Below are 25,787 nucleotides of genomic sequence, written 5' to 3'. Positions count from 1 at the left end.
TTTTGTCAATGAAACCACAGTTCTTATAGAATAGTTATTTCGTGTTTGAATATTTAATTTAATGTTTTTTACAACATTCGTAATATTTGTAATTTTAAATTTAGTTCTGTCAGAGACTCGCACCCCTAGATTAGGAGCCACTGCTCTAGGGACTACCTAGAAACTTTGAATTTACACCTACATAGGATTTGTGACGTGGGGTACCAGTAAGAAATTTTTTTGAAAATTCACGAAAAGAGGATTAATTGTGGTGAGAGTTATTTTAATAAGATACCCTCATCTCCGAAACGTATAGGACTGTGAACTTAAAATTTGGTGTTTGGATTTCCAATTTAAAATAATTTAACACATGTTTCACCATTTCTTTTATATCTTAGTAATAAAGGAGAAAGAAAATGTGAGAATAGGAATTATTACTCATATAATAGCATATCGGTATCTCAGAATCTCTGAAAGTAACAAACATGAAATCTGGCTTTAGGACTTCTCATTTAAAACAAAATCACTTGAAGACAGTAAAAAGGACCACCCAATATTTTTCAATTAAAATTGAAACCAGAAGTTGTAGTTGATATCTACCACTTAGTGTTATTTACTAGTGATTAAAGTGGGGATGGAATATATTCTAGGAGCGCTTAATCGAATACAAAAACCGTGCCTATCTATTGCCGTTTGTCATATACAGTCTTGTTCAAGAAAACTTTGCCATTCATCTCTCTTTGAAAAGGCCTGTGGTCTTACCTATAGTTAGATTTAATCAAATAAATGTGAATTTTGTTTGGTCGATTAAGAGGTTTATTTAGAGCCACAGCATTATAATTTCCTTTTGCGGTTGCAAGAATATCATCTTTCATAGCAGGGTGAGTGGTCAAGATTTCTTGAACAAGACTGTACAACGAGGAACGTTAAAACCGGAAGTGGTTGATTTCTAATAATTACGTTTGATTACAGGGTAAAAGAGATGGTACCTATTTTAAAAACGCTAACTCATTTAAAGAAAAAAAAAGAAAACTCTCTCGCTGTCTCTTATAGGTCATGTTCTATGTATATTACATTGAACCTGGAAGTCCTACTGGATTCCCAGGGTGTCTATCGGTCACGAAAAGGATTAAAGAAAGTCACGAAATCAGAAAATGGTCATGAAAGTCAAGAAATTTTGCTTTTGGGTCACGATTCATTTTATCTGTACAAATATAAGTACATACTTGTAAATGTTGTTCTATAAAGTGTCCAAATTAACCACCAAAAACGCATATAGTTTTAGACGCTACCAAATCACAAGTAAAGCACGCTTATATCACGTGCGTGAAAATTGGCCAAGTCGCACTAAAATTCACTTTTGAGAATGTTACTAAATTTAATGGTTTGTTAAAGAAAAGGTCATGAAATTTCATTTTGGAATTTTAGTGGACACCCTGTCGTTTCTGATTTTATTAGAGTGTTATGGAAAGACAAAATGTATTCTTGGGATGCTCCGTCGATTGTCGAAAACAGCTTCTCGCTATCTATTACAGCTTTTGTTCCACAGTAATGAAAATAAACCGAAAATTGTTGATTTCTACCGCTTCTAGTTTTATCAAAGTGTTAAGGATAGAAATGAAAGGTGTTCTTGGAATCTTTTAGTCGATTTCCCAAAACTGCTTCTCTCTATATATTACAGTTTTTCCCCATTCAATGTTAAAGGGGGAACTTGTTTATTTCTGCCACTTTCTATTTCAATACAGTATTAAAGATGGAGTTGAAAGGTATTCTTGGGATGCTAAATCGACTGCCGGAAAACATTTCTTGTTATCTATTACCCTTTTTGGTTTACAGGATCAACGTTAAACGCAAAAATGGTTGATTTCTACTACTCCTGGTTTCTGATCCACAGCCTCCTGGTTTATGATCCTCTACTAACGAACTCTTTCGACATAATTACTTTAGCTATCAATTGCAAAAAACAGAAGTCAAATTACGTTTCGTTTAAGAGTTTTGTGCGGAGTAACGGACGGGATGGACCAAAGTACCAACTGTACAATATTATTATAAATCTTACTCTGTAATCCCAATAATTAGATACATATTTCAGCGTTTTTGATTGTGATCTAGAAAGAAAGAAAAGGGTTTGGAAGAGAATAAAGGTGGATATTGCAATTATTATTATACTAAGATGTTTATATCTCGGGATCCCGTAAAGTTGAAGACATGAAACGTGGTATTTGAACTGAAATTGGTATGCTTCCTGATATATAAAGTGCAAGACAGGGACGGCGCTAAGGGTGGGCGGGGGTGGGCAACCGCCCAGCCATCCGCCCATCCCAACAGAACAGGGGAGTCATTAAGGGGGGATAGGAGGGGGCAATTGCCCCCCGCAAGATTTTGAGGAATACATGTACTTTATCGATTGTCTACTAATATACTAGTGCAAACTGTGAAAGTCTTATGTTGTTGGTGTTCTTGCCCCACCAAGCGAAGTCTGAAATGACACCCCTGCAACAGAAGTAGAATAATAAAGGTGACCAGTGCCGGATTTAAGTTTGATGGGGCCCTAAGCTATTGAAGATAATGGGGCCAATTTTATTCTAGCATTCTTTTTCAGCGACAAAATTTCGCCTTTTCTGTTTGAATATATGCTATATGGTAATTTATGGAGCTAATACATATCTATTAAGTAAATACGTTTTCGTGTATATTTCGTTAACTTAACTTACTGTTTTGAATACATTACAGAAAAACTGTAAAATTTGCAAAATTAGCGGCAGTTTAATTTGGTACTACCAATAAAGTCCCTTGCCGATCTTTTTGCACCAACTATGATCAACGCCCCACGCCATGCTTCTACAATATGTGGAGACCGCATCATTTCTCATTTCAAGTTGTTTCTATTCAGTTGGGTAAAGTTTGAAACGTTTCCAGGGATCCGTGTAAGTAAATACAGTCTAAATATCATCCAGGGTTGGTAATTACTGCCTGAAGCTCAACTAATCGTGTGAGCTTTTTCCAGGTCAAGTTACTGGAGTAACTCAAAATGGAATGCAACCCTCGAAGATTACACAAGGTGTAATACGACACAAATTCGTTGGAACCAGGGGCGAACTTAGAAGGTTAAAACTGGAGAAGGGGCAACTAAAACCCAGATTATGATAGATATATCGTGAGTTTACTCTAAACTTTCAAAAATATGTAAGTAATGGCTTCAATTATTTTTGCCACTCAAAAACCTGGGATCGTAGACCTCTCCGGCTCCTGGCTAGATACGTCTCTGGCTGAAAATCATAAAAAAACATCGTTAAAAAACCTGTTTCACTAAAATTATTGTAAGACCTATAAATGTAGGTAGCATATTTTTACTGAGACTGAAAAGATGTTGGTACCTTGCCTTGCTATGTAGTAACCAGTGGCGTATTTAGGAGGTTGGCTTCCGGGCTTAAGCCCCCCCGAAATCACTTAGTATAGTAAAGTAAATGAAATATCTTGCAGAATGTTCACATTTCCAGGCAAAGCTCCTCCCGAAACAAAATCGTAAATACGCCACTGGTAGTAACTAGAGCCGATAACCTAATGGATTCAGCCTGTTGCAAACTAACTTACACAAGGTAAATTCGGGTAGTTCTGAACGTAAAAATACATAAAATACTGTTAATATATACAAACGAACGACTCATATGCCTAGAACGAATGGATGAAATCACTACGATTCGTGCTCCCATTCTTTCCTTTAGTCAGGGGCGGATCCATTCTGAATGTTTAGGGTGGGCAGTCGTTCGAAGTCAATAGGTTTTATTTTACGTTTATAATACAAAGGTGAAAACTCTTAGGATATGTTTTATTTTTTAAATAAAAACATATTCAATTCTGGGGGGCGATCGCCCCTGGATCCGCCCCTGCCTTTAGTGATCCATTATTGCACTCTATAGATCACTATATGAGCTCTTCCGTGGCTAAGCGGTTAGCGTACGCACCTTTGGCGTGGGAGACCCGGGTTCGATTCCCGGTGGGAGCTCATGGGGTTTGGATTCCACGTTAATTAGTAGGTCCCGTCTCATGTAGCCTCGCTGCTGGAAGGGACGTTAAACTCAAAATCAACTCAACTCTATAGATCACTATGAAAATCAGTGACAAGTTATGAAAGTTATGAAAATACTTCTGCAAACTACCTTTCATACTTACGTACAGCGAAATAAAATAGCTATAATTTCGCGATGTAAAGATTATTGCCGCTTAGGGCTGTAATTCCTTTATATTTTACTATTATTTCGCGAGCTTGTCGTTTCATGCCTTCTTCTTAAGCATCCACTGTTACCAGACTCAATTTCTTGTCGAAGTCCAAATAGTACAAGAAAGGGTAGCACTAGATTTCTATCCGCATACAAGATACTGTATCACTTATGCTGTGAAGTCTTATTAAAGTAGCTAAGTGTAATGGCTGGAAAACAGGGTCCCGATTACAAATGGGGCTCTGAAACCAAATCCCCATTACAAGCGGAGCTGGGAAACGAGGGTTCCATTATAAGCGGGGCTGGGCAACAGAAATCCCATTGCAGGCCTGTTAGAAAACAGGGCTCTATTATTTGTTTCATGAGAGGTTAATACATAACAGTACAGAACACCGTTGTTGTATGTGCGTTTTATCTTATTTGCTTTTTCTTATTATTTGGAAATGACATTACAGCCACTTTTTCTTTAAAATTTTTTTGGCCCCCTATAGCTTGTTTAGCTTATACGCAAATCCGACACTGAAGGTGACATCCTGTACTTCACAAGCAATAGGTATTACTTTCGATTGTAATGTAATAGGTTCTATGACTCTGTTTAACTCTGCAATGGACAATGATTTTAAGACAGATACTTGTAGTAATATAATGATGCCAAAAGTTGTAATTAATGAATTGAAGTTTAACACACACGCACAATCGTGCTATTGAAATGCCAGTGTTTGTATGTGCTGCACTGAAAAAAAAGTGCTTTTTAAAAAGCCAACTAAATAATGGACAGAGCTGGCCAGTATTATCTATTGTCTCGTTTTGAGAAAGAGAGGGAGGAGAGTAGTGCTTTTTGTCAAGTGCGCCGATCCTGGGGGCCCAAGGGGGCCCGGGCTCCCTCAAAGCCCATGTGCGCCCCCGCATTTTATTTATGAATATACAATATTTGGCATAATTTGAATTCAATTTGTCTTAAAATCCTCGTGCATGCCTTATGCATCTGATTGCCCCCCCCCCCCCCAAATTTACAGAGAAATCGGCGCCATAGCTTTGTGTTGGAGCGATTGCTTCTTATAAGAGGGTTCCAACTTGCAATTGTTTACAGCAATGTACCACATGTCTTACCCGTGTGGCATTAAACAGATTTGTAAAAACCCTTATCATAGCATTGCTGAGTTGATCTCTGTTGCGTTCAGAAGTCTTGGCGGTCGGTGCTTGTTAAGCTAATATGTCGAAAAAATTTAGCGATTTCTTCTCAGGCTCGGTGTCTTTCTCGTGTTCAAAGAAGCGCGATTTTCAATCCGTTGATGTTAGTGATAATCCTTCTTGTTCAATGGGGAAAAAGACAAAAAATACAAATACATGTGACAACCAGGATTCGCAATTTAAAGTGTTTGATTTCGAGGAAAGTGAAAATGAACTAGATGTTGGAGAGAGCGAAGACGACAGCATTGCTTCTGAAGTTACTCATTTATATTTTTTGTCTCTTGCTTTCTTGTAATAAATACTTCAAAGATAAAAATGTTTGCAACAGCCTATTTTATCCTTGTTTTACTTTACCTACTTATTGTGTATTTAATATTATTAACGAAAAGTAGAGTATTATCTGTTAGTCAGCGTTGTTTGTACCTTCTTTTATTTCTATGCATTCATGTGCATTCTTGGAGGGAGAGGAGGTAAAGCAGTCTTGAACTTCTTCAACTACACAGAACACACCGTTGTTATTGTTTAAAAAGCTGAAAGTAGAGGTAGTGTGTGTGCCACGCGGAATTCGGCAGGTCGAGCATATTGCCACGAACTCCCGCAGCCCATCCTAAGTCCTGCATTTCTTCAGTCTTACCAGGTGAATGCTGGAGTGGCACCTTCTATAAGGCCAGCACAGCTGTTTTCCACATCCTTGTTTCTCCCCTATTTCGGTCTGAGCCTTAGCTAGCTAAAGAGTATAAAAATTAAAATTTAATTATTGCCAAAAATGTCTACGTTGCCCAGTTCTCATTTTCGTTGTCCGCCCACCCAGCAGATAGGTCCGCCTCTTTCCGCCCAACCCATCAAGCATTCCTGGCGCCGTCCCTGGTGCAAGGCCATAGGCCGAACAAACACGGTGGCTTGGGAGCAAAGCCCCCAGATATTTCAACTGAAATTCAGTATACTTGCAGGTATGTGAGGTGCGAGGCCGTAAGCCTAGCAAACACTGATTATTGCAGGTTTGAGATGCAAAGCGTTAGACCGAACAAATTTGAAAGTCTGAGGGCAAAGCCTTCAGCAAGACGAAGGCTCGTATTGAATAAACTCTGATGAAGACACTAAGGAGGCTCACACAATATTTTCTTAATTAATAATGAAATAGGAAGTGATAGTAGATTTATACCACTCCCGGTGTTAATAGAGAGATTGGATTGGTGACACAATTATATTCTTGGGGTGCTTAATTGATTGCAGAAAACTGCGTCTTGCTACCTACTTCCGTATAGAGGTTGATATCTACCAGTTCCAGTTTTAGTAGAGAGTAAAGGATGAAGATGAAGTGTATTCTTAGTCGATTGTAGAAAACCGGGTTACGGTTTCTGCTCTGCATTGATCAACGTTAAAACCGGAAAGGGTTGATGTCTGCCACCTCCGGTTTTAGTATAGGGTTAAGGATGGAGATGAGAACGGATGGTTAATCGATTATGGAAAACAGCGTTTTGTTATCTATTACAGTTTTTCTTCCATAGCAATCAACGTTAAAAACAGGAAATAGTTATGTTTGTTTCTTATAATGCAAGTACATACAACTTGTAAGATATCAATACAACTTAATTTTGAAGAGACTAAAAAATGGTGACTCCATTTCCGGTGTTCTAGTAGCTAGTACGCGCGCCTTTCGTGCACATAGTTGCACGTTCGATTCCCAGTGGGAGTCTCTTACAAAATTTGGACGATTACTGTGTTTGAGTTTCATCATAATCTCTGAGTCTAAGTCTCATATAATCTCGATGCAGAAATGGAATTCTTAACTGAAATAATTAACTAACTCGAAACCGATGAGAGTTCAAAACTCAAGGTTTCGGCAGGAAACTAGCACTAAACTTTGGAATAGAAAAAGTATCAAGTATCCAGTTGGAGGGGGAGGGAAAGGATGGGAACACGGACATAAGACCATAAAACACATTATTGAAATGGCAGTCAGTGATGATTACAGAGGCGGCTCTTGGGCCTAGAGCTTCGAAATTCCCTCTAGGGCATTTCCCGAGCGTGCTCAATCTGAGTTACCAGAATTTTCACAGTACTGTATTCACCCATCGTTTATTCAATCCCCCCGTACTGGAAAATCTGAAATGAACATTGTCTCCTATCGTGCTCAATATGAATTACATGTATTTTTGCAGTACTGCTTTTCACCTATAGTGTAATTAAATTCTTCCACGAGAAAATCTGTAATAAACACTCACGCACGTAGCCAGGGGTTCCGGACTCCCCTTCGAGACCAGAAATAAAAAAATAATAAGGAAGGAAAAGACAAACTGAAATGACAAAAAGAAGGATCAGCGTTAAAAATTAAAAAGGAAACTACAGGAAGCTTTTGCTTACTCTTTCTTATGAGGAGATTTGTATTACTTGCAATATGGTGGCGAGATAAGCGAGGTATTCTGGAAGAGTCAGAGAATTTGAAAAATCAAGAAAAGTTATGGAATTCTCAGAATTCCTGCTACTAGTCAGGGAGATTTCAAGCTTTCGAAAACGTAAGTGCCGTTGTGTAACAGCGTGGACATTTTTAATCATAACTTTTCGTCATCGTATCCTTGCGGTATCAAATATGTCATTTCAAGGACAATTTTCTGTTGCTCCTTTAACCTGTCATTTGGAACCGACAGTAGTTGAGGAATAATAAAAACAAAAAGTGCTGTTGAAAGAAAGTTCTGTTAGCATTTGATTCAACAGAGAAAGGAACGCATATATTGTGAAACTAGTTGAATATACACATGCTCCGCACAGGGGCTGTATGTGGAAGTCAACGCCTGTGGGAGTATCACCATTGATCTCAGCGACCGCGAAAACTATGGATTTGATACTAATATCGGTCATTTTGGGATATTTTTTTACATGCCTCGGTATCCACCCCCCGCTGACTCCCGGCCCGCATACTTGCAAGTCATCGCTAATGGAAGTGTCACCATTGATTTCAGCGACCGCGAAAACTATGGATTCGACACTAATATCGGTCATTTTGGATTACTTTTATACGTCTTGGTATCTCACCCCCCTCCGGTGACCCCCGGCCCGGAGCCGAATAGCGTGAATTTGGAAGTTAATGCGACTGGAGTTTCACCATTGATTTCAGCGACCGCGAAAATAAGAATTCGACATTAATAGCTCAAGTGGTAGAGTTGGCTTCGCATTCGGGAGGTCGTGGCTTCGAATCCCGCTGCCTACCATCCTGACTGAAGTTTTCCAGGGTTTCCCTCAGTCCTACCAGGCCAATGCACGGATGGCACCTACTAAACTGGCCCTGGGCGGAACTTTCCCAAATCCTTTCCATTGTTAATGTTGGATATTCAATGCAAAATGGCCTCTGAGCTGTATCTGGTGATTGTTGAAAAAATAAATAGTAAAATATCGGTCATTTTCTACTACTTTTACATGTCCCGGTAAACGCCCCCCTGAGACCCCCTGGTTCGAATTTCGACAGAAACGTTTACTCTGGTCTGGAGCCTTGACCAAGGTATTCGTGACTAAAATTTGCTAACGCTCGGTCAATTTGTCTGGTTCCCAAGCCGGTTCCGGTAAAAGACCCCTGAGACCCCACTGCTGCGAAATTTGAAAAAATCGCTGCGTCTTGATCTGGGTCCTGGGCCCTGACCAAAATTTGGTAACTCTCGGTCCACTCGTCTGGTCCCCAGGCCGCACACAGACAGACAGAGACAAACACACAAACAAACTCTTTATTTTATTTATATTAGAAGATAGTTTACAAGACAGTATTCAGTATGTACTTTTTATAATAATTGAGGTCATAACGAAAGGAAAATTGTTATATTTGAATAAACCGGAGAAGAACGTAAATATTGCAAAATCATTTTCAATACTTTTTCTATTATTTTGCTCGAAATTTCTTCATAGTTTGTTATTAAAATACTTGCCAACATATCCTCATTTTATTGTCATAACAAACCAATATATGTTGATAGTAAAATAGTTTAGATTGATCGAGGTACTGGGTCTTCAGAATTTCATGTCACTCCCCCTCACCGTTACGAAATGTTGGCTAAACGAACCAATATATGTTCTAGTAAAATAGTTTAGAGTGATCGAGCCCCTCTTATGATGACCACAGTATTTCATGTCACGGACCCCCTCTTTCTTCACGAAATCCTGGCTACGTTCCTGCAACACTGTCAGTAGCTACGTCCTCGACTAATATACATTTACCAGTACAGCTTTATTTTCGTATTTTTTTTCAACAGTTAACGAATTTAAAACCATATTATAATTCAAAGTACTTATCATATTTTTAATGCAAAACAAGAATATGTAGTTAACTTCTTAAATACTTCGCTCCGCAGGAACTCGTTCAGCGCGTGCAACAAACAAAAACAACATGCTTGGCGTCTCACAAAGACAAAAATGAGAAAAAAGAAAAGCGAAAGCAGCACAGCAGTTCCTTATCGCAGTCAGAGCTGACAACATAGTTTCGGTCGTCACTTACGCCAATAGACCTACAAGCGGTGTACTAGTCCAGTCCCTGTCCATAAGACCCGTAGGAATTTTGAGGTGGACTAAGTTTCTCTTCAGATCCAAGTAAGACACGTCTCAGTGATGGAAAAAATCTTGGGTGGTCATCTGGCAACCCGGGCATAAGTTAGCAAATTGGAAATTCAATATGGCGGCCATGCGAAAATGCCATATTTACCTAAAACACGAATATTTCATCATTAAACGAAGCTAGAAACTTCATTCTTATACCGAATTCAAGATAATGAACACTGTAATCAAGAAACATCCGTAACATCGAAACATAGTGCCGCCATTTTTAAATATGGCGGCAGATTTATTGAAATTTCGAGCTTTTTCGAAAAATATTATCATTTATTCGAAGATAACTACGAAACTATAAGATATACCATAAACATACCTGGAATAAACGGGATAGAGCATAATGAGAGCTTTCCAACGGTACCAATATCTTTTCTCTATCTTTAAATTTGACGGAGTTATTGAAATTTTAGTAGCTCAAGGTGTTTGGCTTCAGATTAAGTTAAGAAAGGTTAAGCGCTAAAGCAAAACTATCCATGATTTTTCTGCACAAGTTTTAATGCTGATAAATTACTCTAAGATCTTCTAGTGAGATTTCTAGGTAAAAGTGCAAATGGTTAATAATAATAATAATAAATATAATAATAATAATAATAATAATAATAATAATAATAATAATAATAATAATAATAATAATAATAATAATAATAAATCGTGGTTGCTAAAATAATAATTCAACAATTTCAGTAGAAAAAAGCAATATAATTAAAAGTGATGTAAAGTTAGTACACTAATACAAATAATAATAAAAGCACCATATTTATAATATAACAAAGCTTTATGAAATTACTTGGTTTTGGTTTTCTTACAATCCTGTGATGAAATATTTTGATCGGTCTTGTTGAGGGCAACTAATTAAATGTTATTAATAAGTTCGTTTCATATTTTGTCTACATGGATTGAGTTACAGTTCGTAACGTTACCGATTATTACAAATCATTTTGCACTTACAGAAGGTCGTACAACTAACAATTTTTTTAGGCATTTGCATCGTCTTGTAGAACAGCTCTTGCAAGTACATGTTTGAATAACATCTGGTAGCTCATTAATGCTAGTATCCGGTGTGAGCGATGAATCATCTGCATTGTATGTCCATCCAAAATCCGTTGGATCTAATGGTTCTTCTGCGCCTAACACTGTAGAATACGAATATACCATGTAAAAGGATCTTTTCAGGTGACCCTGTAATGACGAACTGGTGCAAGGTAATTCCTGTAATCTATGAAGACTACTTTGATTCATAATTTCAAATCGGAGAGTGTCAAATGTCTTAGATCTTGAGCCTGATTTTACAACCCTGACCAAATATTCTTCAGCAAGTTCCAAGCACTCAGCACTTGGAGGAAGACTTCGTCCAAATTTGCACAGATACTTTTCCGGTTCTGCCTTAAAAGCGGATATCTTGTTACCTATCTTACTGGTAACATCAGACCCTGTAAGAAAGTGTGCTGCAAGAAGGGCATCTGTTGCTGCAAATATTTCGTTGACAAGTGTGTGAATTGGTATAATATCGGATCTCGATTTTCGCATCCATAATTCTGAAAGTCCATTTTCATGTAGGATCTTGTAAAAATGAATCAGTAAAACAAACACATCTGTGTCATTTGAGAGCACTACAACGCGTTGCATCCCATGCTTAACCGCATGGAAAACGTGAGGGATAATGCGTATGTCAGCCTCCTCAACAGCTACTTTGAGAATTCCTGATATTTTCGTGAATTTCTTATCTTTGATTGATACAGCTGGAGTAGGACCACCGTCAAGCAAGACACCACTGAGAATAGTTTCCCAATCTCGATTTATTGTAACTGTCTACAAAAATTCAGCCAGAGCAGCCTGAGTCAAAACTTTGTTCTCAGATGATGCCCAAAATATGTCCATCTGTACAGGAAGTGTTGTGGTAGTGCTTATTGATGTCAATGGTAGTGGCTGTACAGAAGATCTTCTTTCCCTCTCAGCACTTTTGATTGATGTTGGAAGATATCTATCAAACACATAGTCGACACGGCTGAATTTGCAGGCATTATTTACAATGGTGTCAAGTGATGTGAACAAGTCTTTAAATGTGACATTTCCTTTAACTTTCAGTCTTCGAAACTGGTTCATTACATCAACTACAACATAGGTTTCGAGAGGATCATTTTTCTGGAAATTTATGGCCGTGGTATCTAATCTTTTTATCAAAATATTTATAAGCTGAGACTTTGAGGGTTTCGTAGTGGCGCCGTTCTCATCTAGTAAGGGTGAAGGTGAAATATCATAACTAAGAATTTCTGCCATCGACAATCCTCTCTCCTTGGCAATTTCTACTTTTCTTTGAATCAGTAATTGATCCTTAATAACGCTTCTCACAGTTTTCTTTTTCATCTGCATGTAGGTTGTGTTATATTTCGAAATGTGGGAAGATTTTGTCTGTGAATGGGTGCCATCAGTGATTTCGAGCGAAATATAAACCTTTCCTGTTGGAATGTGGCAAAAGCTTCTTCGGCAGTCATCAAAAATTGTAAAAGTTTCTTAGCACTCGATTCCGGGACACACTCATTGGTTAGAAGGTTGTGAAGCTTCACTTCGCCATTCACAATATATGATTTTTTTCTGCTCTCAATGTACTGGAACATGTTTTGGATGCTTTCTTCCATTTTATTTCTGAGTCTTCCCGTTAATTCATGATGCATTTTTAACTCATAATCACACGGTATAACATTAAGAACAGACTGAAATGTTTTTCGTATGAGCAGTACTTCATGGTAAGCAAGCTCCCATTCTGCAATATATTCCTTCTTTTTTGTTTGGCCAATAATCCCTCCAGCTGATTTTTGAGAACGATTTAATGTCTGTTTGAGAGCCATGTCAATACCCACAGCGTTAAATTTTCCACTTGTCATTCATACAAAAAAAATGTCCTTGTTTGAACTTGTTATATATTTCAGGATGGCGTGTTTCAAGATTCAGCATTTGCTCAAAGAATAGTGAACCCCATCTCAAATAGTTTATTCTGTCAAATACCTGAAAAACTGGAAGAATATCTTTTAGTGTTTGAAGATAGAGACTCCAATTACCTTCTCTGTCAGCTCTTATAAGGTTCTTTAAAAGACTTATTAGATGTAAGAACCCCTCAAGGAATTGACACTAATCAGACATCCTCATCTGCTCTTCAGTGAAAACATTTAAGGCTTCCAAAACTTCCTGTGATGCTGCAATCAGCTCTTTAAACTTTGCTTGCGCATCTTCTGTTGTTGAGTGATTCATAGCAGTAAGAACTTCTCCAACTCTTGTAGATAACTGATAATCATCGTCAGAAGTATGCAAAAATGCTTTCCACTTTAATCTCTCCAAAACTTCTGCTAATATTAACATTCCTTTGAGTGACCTTACATAATTACTCCCTTGAAGGACACTTTCAGCAATTTTAACACCAAACACGTGATTTTCGATGAGAACATTTTCTAATCAACTCCCATTTATGTACTTACCAATACAAGAAAGTAAAATTTTGGTCATATGGAAAGATCCCAAGAGCAGCACTAGGTTTGGAAATCCATTTGAAAGTAACTAAATTTCTGCTTCAATATGGAAAACACCTTCATCACATGAAATTGGCAGAGCTGGTTGATCGAGAACTGAAAGCAAGCTTTGAAAGTTTTTCATACATGAATATACAGTATCATAAGATGTTACTGGATCAGGCAAAATAGGGAGAAAACCAACTTGTTGTAGTGGAACATCAACTGTGAAATAACAGCATGAATTCCAGACCATGTCAATGTTTTTTTGTTTGTCAATCCTCCAACAGCTTGCAACATACTTATCACTACCTCTTCTTTCTTGATCTCATCACACGGCAAAGAGTAAGCATCTTCAATAATTTTAAGATCCTGTGGAATGTTCAGCGGTGTTGATGGTTTCTGGTAATCTCTAATTTGTTGATATGGTAAAAGGACACCAGTTCGTTTTCTGAGTTTCTTAAGAGCTACTTCAGATAGTGGTGGCTTACTAGGATTTACACTTGGAGTTTTCTGGAATAATACCATAACAGTATCTTGCGTACCCTGTAGACCGGAAAGGCTTGCCTCTTCGTGGTCAAAGTTATCCATAGCACCTACAGTAAAGTTACTACTGACAAAATGACTTGGAAGTGCAAGGTTCTGTGAGCATGCCATCATAGTGTGTTGTGCAAGATTATGACGAGATTCCATAACTTCATCATAGCTGACTGACAACCCAGCTTTATTGAATAATGTTATCAGCTGTTTGCTCTTACATTTATCATGAATTGAATGGCCAGTCATTAAATGCAAAGGGGTTTTCCTTTTTCCCTTATGAACATATTAAAACATTATCTGGAAAAGGACTTTAACTCGATTTGTTATAGGAGTTTCTCTTCTATCGTTGTTGTCTTCAATTTCACTGCATTCTGCTTCTTCTTCGTCTGAGCTCATAAATGCTTGACTGTTATCATTGATGTGAGAAAACAGTGTCAATTTATCCACGTTGAATACATGAGAGAAAAAGTCAATTAGCGGTTGGGGAATAGGTGTTGTCTTCCATGATTTTTCTAGTTGATTCGCGTCTCCAAATTCATTGTCTAGGTTGAAGTCTGTTTCCAGAAGTGATTTTCTAATTAGCTTTCCAGCCTCTCCGACAGAAGAAACAGAACGTAGTTTGTCAGCTATTTCATCAATAGTGAAATTTGATGAATAAACAAGTTGGGATTGGTTTCTTTGTAGTGGTTGGCAAAATTGAATAGAATCACAAATATATTTTTCATGTATAGTTTGACCCTTTTGTTAGTAATTAAATTCTCTTCAGCCTGCTTGTTAACATAATTAGGAATCTCAGAAAGGATTAGGCCATAGCCATTATTTAGAATGTTCTGAAAAAGTAGTCGACTATCCTCCATTAATTGGCTTTTTGTTTTTTGGTATATATTCTTAAGACAGAACCGGAAAAGTATCTGTGCAAATTTGGACGAAGTCTTCCTCCAAGTGCTGAGTGCTTGGAACTTGCTGAAGAATATTTGGTCAGGGTTGTAAAATCAGGCTCAAGATCTAAGACATTTGACACTCTCCGATTTGAAATTATGAATCAAAGTAGTTTTCATAGCTTACAGGAATTACCTTGAACCAGTTCGTCATTACAGGGTCACCTGAAAAGATCCTTTTACATGGTATATTCGTATTCTACAGTGTTAGGCGCAGAAGAACCATTAGATCCAACGGATTTTGGATGGACATACAATGCAGATGATTCATCGCTCACACCGGATACTAGCATTAATGAGCTACCAGATGTTATTCAAACATGTACTTGCAAGAGCTGTTCTACAAGACGATGCAAATGCCTAAAAAAATTGTTAGTTGTACGACCTTCTGTAAGTGCAAAATGATTTGTAATAATCGGTAACGTTACGAACTGTAACTCAATCCATGTAGACAAAATATGAAACGAACTTATTAATAACATTTAATTAGTTGCCCTCAACAAGACCGATCAAAATATTTCCTCACAGGATTGTAAGAAAACCAAAACCAAGTAATTTCATAAAGCTTTGTTATATTATAAATATGGTGCTTTTATTATTATTTGTATTAGTGTACTAACTTTACATCACTTTTAATTATATTGCTTTTTTCTACTGAAATTGTTGAATTATTATTTTAGCAACCACGATTTATTATTATTATTATTATTATTATTATTATTATTATTATTATTATTATTATTATTATTATTATTATTATTATTATTATTATTATTATTATTATTATTAACCATTTGCACTTTTACCTAGAAATCTCACTATAAGATCTTAGAGTAATTTATCAGCATTAAAACTTGTGCAGAAAAATCATGGATAGTTTTGCTTTAGCGCTTAACCTTTCTTAACTTAATCTGAAGCCAAACACCTTGAGCTACTAAAATTTCAATAACTCCGTCAAATTTAAAGATAGAGAAAAGATATTGGTACCGTTGGAAAGCTCTCATTATGCTCTATCCCGTTTATTTCAGGTATGTTTATGGTATCTCTTATAGTTTCGTAGTTATCTTCGAATAAATGATAATATTGTACGAAAAAGCTCGAAATTTCGAAAAACCTGCCGCCATATTTAAAAATGGCGGCACTATGTTTCGACGTTACGAATGTTTCTTGATTACAGTGTTCATTATCTTGAATTCGGTATAAGAATGAAGTTTCTAGCTTCGTTTAATGATGAGATATTCGTGTTATAGGTAAATATGGCATTTTCGCATGGCCGGCATATTGAATTTCCAATTTGCCAACTTATGCCCGGGTTGCCAGATGATCACCCAAGATTTTTTCCATCACTGAGACGTGTCTTACTTGGATCTGAAGAGAAACTTAGTCCACCTCAAAATTCCTACGGGTCTTATGGACAGGGTCTGTATTATACAAGAGTTATACAGTTACCATATACGTTGTGCCACAGTAGCGCTACAGGCGGAATGTGCACGAACTACAAATCGGTCATTTTGGTCATATGTTTCTTATCGGTCATATGTTTCTTACAAGTATCAATCACTGTTGAACCCTCTTTACATTCTACACATCAACTTTTCTCCCACTTTTTGACCTTGACAAGCAGAAGTACCAGGCTTTCCGAGTTCACAAACATAAACTGTTTGTGTACAGAGTACGTTTTCAGTTCTTCGAATGACTCTGCGCGCGAAGAACAGGGGTGATGATCGGGCTACCGAATACGGAAGGCAGAAACACCGGTTGCAACTTTAAATGTAAAATACAAATATAGAGCCTTGAGAATGCCGTGAGGATGAATATATATATATATATATATATATATATATATATATATATATATATATATATATATATATATATATATCTTCTTCAAATTTGAGGAAATTAGTCAATAGTCCTAATATGCTCAAGTGAACTTAGCACGACCACTTTATTTTTCGATTTCATGAATCTGAAACCAGTACAAACGAAAATTTGTACGGTACAATCCGATACAAACGCAGTACAAACGATTTGTACAAAAAATCTTGAGATTTCTAGAAATTTTATTCTGGTTCTGTTAAGTTCACGTGAGGCACTTTCGGATTTGAAACACTTTTCTTATTTCTGCATGAACTTCAACTCTTATTAGTATTAATATATGTAATACGCATTTGAATGATAATAAAAATATAATTCAAAACTTCTCTGAACAACCCTGTGGTTTTTGACGTGTTAAACATTTAATATTTCTTTTTTCTCCGCACAAACCCTTCCTAAATAGGTTCAGTATATTAAGGATTACTGACTTGCGTTTTATATAAGCAATGTGCTCCATTTTAACAACTAGGCAAGGTGTAATAAATACTGAGATTAAAACCCTGGCATTACCTTGACAGTTCATGTTTAGTGTTTAACAGCTTTATCCGCATGTCCCTTAAAGAAGTTAATGGAAAAATACCACCTTCTTTCTCAGGATCATGTCATTTAAAAATACTATCTCAAAAATCGTGATTTTCCAGAAAATAATTAATCTAGAAAATACCTTACGTAGTATTTTAAGATATATGTGACTGTAATAAAATACTATGCTCCCTCATCACTAGTATATCCGCAGGTTTGAGAAAAATATATAAATAACGTATAGTATTATTGTTAATATGATGAAGTAAATAATTAAGCTTTGGATTTTTCCTACACATTTGATTTAGTTAGTAAAGAAACGATGAACTGTAACATCTTTGAATTCCTCAGTCAATTTTCTTGGGAGCTGATATATCCATTCCTACATTGTCTTGGACTTAAATCTCATAGAAGCTGTCACCAATTAGGCTTAGCGTTACCGAAAACTATGTATTCAACACTAACATCGATAATTTTCGATTAACATTTCACCTTTTATACCTCTTTTATCATTGCTCTCTTAAAACGAAAATTGGGCGAGTCCGAGAATAGAAATAAATCACATCTTTTTATGTGGATAAACAACCATTCAATTGGAGGTATTTATCCTATGGTGTTATGTAAGTCTTCATGACAGACATGTAATATTACTTGCATGGATAAGGTTATTTAACCCTTCTGATCATTTACATTTTCAAAAATAAAAGCAAACGACTTTATTCGATTAAATCTGGTCAGCATCTATATATGTACGAAATGAATGACACTAGTTGAATAATTTCGAAACAAATTGCTGATGACACACACGCGCAATATTTTGTTACTATTAATAATTCAATATAATGTATGTTCCCTTTTTCTGTTTATTTTCTATTTGCATTTCTTTGTATGAGATACCTAACAAATAATATTTTTTTTTCTATTTTACAGATTTTAATTTATTGATCTATTTCACTTGGGCAGGCTTAGGAATAATGGTAATCTCCAGTCTTATTGTCATTTATTCTGCGTGTGCGGTAAGGCATTTTATATCGTATCTATTCTATAAAAGATAGCAATACAAGACAAGACACAAGTAAAATTCAATCCTAAATCCAACTAAGTTTCAATAATGCTTATTTAAAGCATAGACTGCATACTTTAAGTTTATGTACATGCAAATTAAACACATTCTCGCAAAGTATATTTATTCGTAGATTGCTGATGATGATTGGTGAAAATAGTCCATGTTAAATTTGTACTGGAGTCACGTGACTGAAATGTTCGACTTTCTATTTAGTCAGTAACTACCTTGGTATAAAGACAATGGATGTACTGATGTCGCTACTAACTTCAGAAATTATGTGTATGTTCAGAAGATAACTGTGGCGCTTATTCAGTGACGAGGCAGTGCATTGTTGAAAAGGGTCATGTGGAACGCATAATGGTGAACATACAGTTTAAGTGATTTCCGTTTACGAGTTTAAAATTGCACATTCTGCACATCTAGCCACATAAAGGCATCTAAGTGCATATGGACCTAGGGTTGTTAATTACTGCTTCACAAGCTATTTGATTTTTAAAATTACAAGGTAATGATACAGTATTCAATAACGATTTTCACGACTACTAACCAGCAGTGTAATTTGATAAGGAAACCACGAACACTATGGTAGAAGATCCTTATGAAAGTATTAGTCCAGATGTAGGGAAATTACGCATATATGGAACAGCAGTATTGGCCTAGGTCCACGTTATTCAGACGATTGACAATAGAACATCAGGTGATAGGATCATATAATATCATGTTATTTTCTTCACGTCCGGCAGGGATATGTTGGTCTACCACTAGAGAATAAGGGAAGATACATAGAAAAACCACTTTAAACCATAAATATGATCGGTTATAGGAACGGACGTTAGTAAAGGACCGAAGCATTTAAGTTCACAAAATCGAGTGGTCTTTACCGTCCCCTTCTTTGCATAACTAATTTTCAAAAATTCATATTTCAGAGTATTCCTTTATGTCTATTTAAGGCTTTCAAATGAATAACTCATGCTTTTCGGTTATATGGTTATATAAACAAATTTATCGTCTACTATGAATATATGCCTGTCGATGCTAATCTCCAAGACTTTAGAAGTATTATGTTGGCTCAAGACTTAAATATGGGATAAAAGCATGTACTCCCATGAGCAAAAAAAAATTGCGCGTATACTGTAACTCAAGATTTTTCGCATTTATTCCATTTTCCTTACGTTTATGGGTAAAATTCAGTTATTAGTATGTGGAGATAATAGAAAGCAATCTATCTAAGGAGATATTTCCAAAAAAATATAATAAAATAATAAAAATATAAGCAAAAAACAAAATTATGCTCGGTTTTGTGTATACTGGCAACGATGATTTCTAGGGATTTTTTCAGTAGCAGATCACAATTGCGGAGGGAATTCAGTAGGGGAATCAAGAAGTTGGATCAAGGAACTCGATAGTGGACTAAAATGTTGCATTTATTGGTTAAAACCTAGTGTGTAGATTGCCTGCCAAATATAAATTAGCTTCTGTAACTAAGATGTCGTACGAAAATATAGAATTAAACAGAAAAACTCTTATCTTAAGGTTCGAAGCGATACGCACCATGGTTATGAAGATTATTTCTTTTTTTTAAAAAAAAAGAGCCAACACAACGTAGCCTCCGTGGTTAGGTGGATAGAGTGGCGGAATCGTAGTTATTTTATTATTTTGACACCACATCGAATCCCATCCCATCCTTTTTTTTTTACAAAACATTATAGGAAGTGTATAATTTTGATGTTAATAAGAACCGAAACAATATAATAAGGAAATAATTTATTGGTAGTATCCTTTAATCGACGTATTTATTCAGTATTAGAATACGTGTACTATTGGAAGCAGTTATTGTTTTCAGTTTATAGTCTTGTATGTTACTTCCCGTTCTTGAACAGCAGACAACTCACTTCGGGTTTGTCTGTCAGGAAGAACATACGCGACCTTGAAAACCTGTGCAGTCTTACCCCTTGTTACATCGACCTGATGTTAAATGATCGTTTATGTGTGTGTGTGTGTGCTTGTTTCTGCCTTTTTAGGGTATTGACTTTCTCTCTCTTTTTTTTCATATCCACAAGTGCAAGAATGCTTTCGTTGAACGTAACTAAATTATACAGATCTATGTATACGGAACACGAATATGTCCAAATATAGAATGAATATGAACGATAATCATACCATATTTCTACATTATATAGTAGCGTGAAAAACTGATATTAAAATGATATAACAAACAGGCATAAGCTTTTTTCTAGCATGGCAACACATTAAACGTAACTCATTAAATTTTGGGAATTACAAATTATCACCTTACGTGTCGTTGTATTCCTATTCTTTTTCACGTTCAAGCGACCAAAGAAGAAATTGTAGTAATAGTGATAAAAATCGAAATCGAGATTTGAATGAATTCAAGTTTCACGCCCCCACATATCGAAAAAGTGATTTTGATGTCTGTCCATCTGTTCGTTTGTTGGTTCGTCACGCTTTTACATGCATTCAAATAGAGGCCATACTGTTCGACGTATCTGGACCTAAGTCTAGAAATGAAGTTTTTATAACACTTTATCGTTTCGAATTCTATATTCTCCGACACCTAAAAATAAGGGTAGTTTACTGAAGGTTACACCTAGTCACAATTTTCCTAACAAAATCGAAACTTCTATTTAAATGTGCCTTGTTGTTGCCAAATGGTTCATGTCCATTGGTTCTGGATTTGATTCCCGGTGAGAGCTAGTGTATTTTTATCCAACGTTAAGGTATAGGTAATAAGTAGGTGCAAAGAGAAAAGTGTTGAAACAAGCCTAACCAACCTAATAAATAATACAAAGAAATAATACAATATTACGAAATTTTAGAAGAAACGTTGTTAATATTAGATATTTACGTGTGAGATTGTCCAACCGATGACTGTCAACTCCAAAGGTAAGAAAGTGAAACATCCAATACCAGGTTAATCAGTGGTCTCTAGGTAAAGCTATCCTACTAGGAAGTGATTGAGATACCAAAAAATGTTGTAATCGCTGGGAGACATGTTAGGAGAATACATTGGGTGAGAGACTTTAATTCATGAATAGTCTGCACCTTCGTTGGTGTATTGAAGTGCGTAGGTGGTGTGTGTTTAGCACATCGGGTTCCTTTGTTGTTAGTCCCAGCTTTCTAGACCGGATGCAGTTATTCCCGGTAGAAAATACAATATATATATATATATATATATATATATATATATATATATATATATATATATATATATATATATATATATATATATATATATATTTCTATTACTATTAAAGTAAATAATTACACTCATTCCCTCAATGTGATACTTGTTTGTTTAATTGTATACAGAGAGCTGATCCGTGGAAGAATCGTTCATAATAATAAATAAAATAAACTCGACAAATATTCTTGTAAATAATAGGTAAAAGTTTGCGTCACACTGTTCATTTTGCTGGGCACGCCAGTGTGCCACGTTATCCGGTTGTGGCACACTGGAATATAGGGTATGGCTTTCTAATTTTTCCCAACTATTTTAACTGCTTCAATTGAAATGAATTTATAATAATAAGAGAGTGAATTTAGTCTTCTTACCCTTCGATTTAGAAATAAGGTCCGCTAGAATTGTATATATAAAAATAATAATAATCAGAATTTTATAGAGTAGTTTGTTTTATTCGAAATGACATACTTCCTGCAACTGTTTGGGTTGGAATTATTTGAAATCAAATCTTTAAGTTTTACGACCCACGGTTATACCGGCTAGGCTAAAGGACACGGTGATGATGTGAAATGAATGCAATGGTGGAATGAAAAAGTGGGAGAAAACGGGAGAACCCCGAGAAAACCCATGCACATGGTGTTTCTCCACCACAAAATTCACTTCGTGCGAGCTGGGGTCGAACCAAGGATCCCATGCACCAAAGGTGAACGCTTTATCACTGAGCCACCGCGGCCCCTCTGAAATTATTAATAGGAGAGAGTGACTATTTTATGAAAACTTGATATCGAACACATTTGCTTAAAAATACCAGCTTTTTGTGAAATATTGCTTAATATTCAGGAAAACCTAAGTCAATAATAAATTATTATTATTATTATTATTATTATTATTATTATTATTATTATTATTATTATTATTATTATTATTATTATTATTATTATTATTATTATTATTATTATTATTATCTTAAATTAAAAACTCTCTGAACCTAGTGCATTGGCACAATTCCACGAATTAAAAAGAATGTGTTTACTTATCATATAAGTGTAGAAGGACTTAATCCCTGTTGCTTTCAATATAAAAAAGAAAGTGTAAAACTGTCAAATGATATGCTACATAAAATGCTCTATGCAACATAATGTAGTATAGAGTCATCACTCCAGGTTGTCTAAATAACACTTTCGTTTTAGCAAGAAAGGAAGAAAATAGAAAATACTGAGTTTTAACCTAGTAGAAAGTTTGCAGATTTAAGGGAAAATGCACAGAGTTGTTGGATATAAAATGTAGTTCGGATTAATGGAGTAAGACACCGTAAATATTTTATTGTTTGAAATATACTGGGAGTGACCAAGCCATTACATATGGAAATATCGAAAGAGATACGTTAATGGTGTTATTTGCAAACTTTTTTAGAAATGAAAAAAATAAGGAAATCTCTAAAACTCTGATATAACAGATCCAAATTGACTGACTGTTAAGTAAAACTGCTAAATCTGAGTAAAGCAAAAAAAAAAAAGTATTAATGACCTGTGTTAGTTTCAGACATATCATTCTCATATCAAAACTACGATAGAAGTAAATTATGAATAAAGGTGAATTCACAGTTCTGGAATACCAACAAATGATTTTGCTAGATGTAACTTTTCAGAAAACTTTTTTATAAGGCTTTAGATTTATTATTATTATTATTTTTTGTTTGTTTATTAGCTTCCCCATGCCGTAAACGTCGCCAACTCCTAGTGGCTCACTTGCCGGTAAATGGCGATCGTCGATATAGCGACGCGTCGAAGGATTGCCGCTAGCGTGCCACTAGTGGCAGGGATTCGTCGAGTCGAAGCAGATATCTAGAATCGGGGGTATGGAACTTACCACAACGTAAGAACGAGGACTTCATTTTGGTCCGCGCTCGTTTGATTTGTCACGGAGAATCGTAAAGGGGCCAACATGAACTATCGCCAGTCATGTGCATGCGGTTATTATTATATATTATTTTTCCCTGACGAATTGTTATTATAAGGACAATATTTGAGCTCCGGGGGTCAAGAGTAACTCCTGCCTTTACATCATGAAGTGAAAAATCTTGAGGTGGGTGCGTATAATTGTATGAATTTAGTTGGCAACTGTCGCCGATCACTAGCAAGTGAATATGAAAGAACTATGAAAAAAGTAAATAGACGCTTGCCATTTTGTTATAAAATTACATGACGAGTGCATTTGATTTGATTCCGAACAGTTGTCTTCAAATATACACGGTTAAAGAAGCACTCTGATTAGAAATATTAAAAAGACTTCAACGATTTATCACTCTACAAGCTGTGTCTTCATAATCGCCTCCGTGACGAATTCGGAAGAACACGCAATTAGTAACCCTAAGGTTGATGGTTCACGCCCAGCTCAGGGCACTTTCGTTTTATTTAAAAAAAAATGTTTTTAGATTCATCTTGATGCAAAGAAATTACGCATATCGGCGATTTAACGTATTTTAGGGGAATAATTTTGTGGTTCGTTGGCGTTCCGTCGCTTCTCTGCCGGTGGTGGTATAATTTTCAAAACGGAAGTGGGACCAATTTTTGGCTGCGGGACCGCCAATTTTTGGGGACATGTCACTAGTTGCCTATCGGTGACGCTTACGGCATGGGATTGTCCCCTCACGAGTGAGGCAGATTGTAATCGACCAAGAGTGTTTTGGAAAAATGGGAAACATCTTCCGACTTCGATTTCTGAATAATCCGTTTAGGATCAAGTCGAATCAAGGCTGCGCCACGGGAAGGTAGAACAAGTGAGGCAATCGTTCCAAGCACTACGCTCGACAGCTTCCGTCTCATTCACGACTTAGACTCTTCAGGAAAAGTAACAAGTTTATTACTTGTAATTTATTCTTTGAGTCAAAGTATTTTGCAATAAACCATCGTTTTGTAAGATATTTTTACGATTGTATACTATTAATTTCGAAAATTGTACTCATAATATAATTTCCCATCATGGATTTGAAAAAATCAAAGTTGGAACAAAGAAAGATCTCCATCCACATGTCTCTTCATGTTTGATATGGAAGTCTCATCTTCATTATTGACCCTTAATTTATTTTAGTCCTAGGCAACGCGAATCGACGGTATGGCTCTAAGTGAAAACATTCATTTAGATGGTTAAGTAATCAGGAAATTTCTGCTGTTATTTCACGAAACACAACAGATCTTGAGGAAAAAAAAAAAAACAATTTTGCTTCCCAGCGGGAGGGAGTAAATCATCTGCTTACGTTTGGTTAAGTAGGAAGAAGGCAAGGGCGCCGATCCGGGGGGGGGGGGGCGGGCCCGCTCAATGCTCATGTAGGCCTCCTTTGTATTTATGAATATACAATATTTGGCATTATTTGAGTGTAATTTGTCTTAAAATCTTCATATATATATATATCTTCTGCATTTGAATGCCCCCTTCCAATTTACAGAGAAATTGGCGTCCTTGGAAGATCTAGTGAAATGAATAAAAATGTGATAACGTAGTACTTTAACAACTCTATCTAATGGAGGAAAGTAAATTAGTATTCAACACTTCTTTCAGTTTTAAGCATTTCAAAGATTCTCGTAATTTAGTAGCGTCCCGGATTTGCATTTTTGAAGTACGGGAACTTTATCTATACCTTAACGTGGGAATCGGTTTCGGACCATGCACTTAAGCCGCTTTGCCATAAGAGGCACAAGAAGTTTTTCTTTAGGTTTCCTTAGGAATATTGCGAATGGTATAACTTTTAAAAATATGTTTAAAAAAGAATACACATCGACATAATAAGATGATAATCTGATACCTAGGAAATATATTGAATTGTTTTTAATTTGTTCTCACGCTTCCAAAACAGTACTTATGCTTTTTTTTTATTCCAGCCTTTTAATATAAGCATTTCAGACTATTGTCTGTTCTAGGACGATACAATTCTAGTTCATGTATATGCTAGCTTTGGAAATACAGTAGAGTTTCGCTTATCCGACATAAACAGGCAGGCAGAACGCTGGATAATATGGATGTGTTAAGAAAAGACCTATTAAAATTAAAACTTATGATATAATTTTACATATTACGCATCTAATAATAATGTTTTATAACAAATAACTGCACTGCACTGAATCAGGGACGTATCCAGCGTGAGGGCCTGAGAGCTGTCTCTCT

At 36.1% G+C, this 25,787-nt stretch overlaps 1 protein-coding gene across 1 annotated transcript in view; it reads left to right on the top strand.

The window, feature by feature from the left end:
• LOC145681655 (uncharacterized) overlaps nucleotides 1-25,787 on the top strand; it is a 360,834-nt gene that overhangs the window by 139,294 nt on the left and 195,753 nt on the right. Inside the window, exon 4 of the mRNA XM_081753279.1 lies at nucleotides 18,289-18,374. Within this exon, the coding sequence (XP_081609405.1) occupies nucleotides 18,289-18,374 (86 nt within the window). The remainder of the gene's footprint in view (nucleotides 1-18,288; nucleotides 18,375-25,787) is intronic.

The sequence above is a fragment of the Thermobia domestica genome, chromosome 3 (genome assembly GCF_964235325.1).
Source record: "Thermobia domestica chromosome 3, izTheDome1.hap1.1, whole genome shotgun sequence".
Classification (NCBI taxonomy): Eukaryota; Metazoa; Arthropoda; class Insecta; order Zygentoma; family Lepismatidae; genus Thermobia; species Thermobia domestica.
Note: the sequence above shows the minus strand (reverse complement) of the source record. Positions and strands in the feature narration are given on the sequence as shown.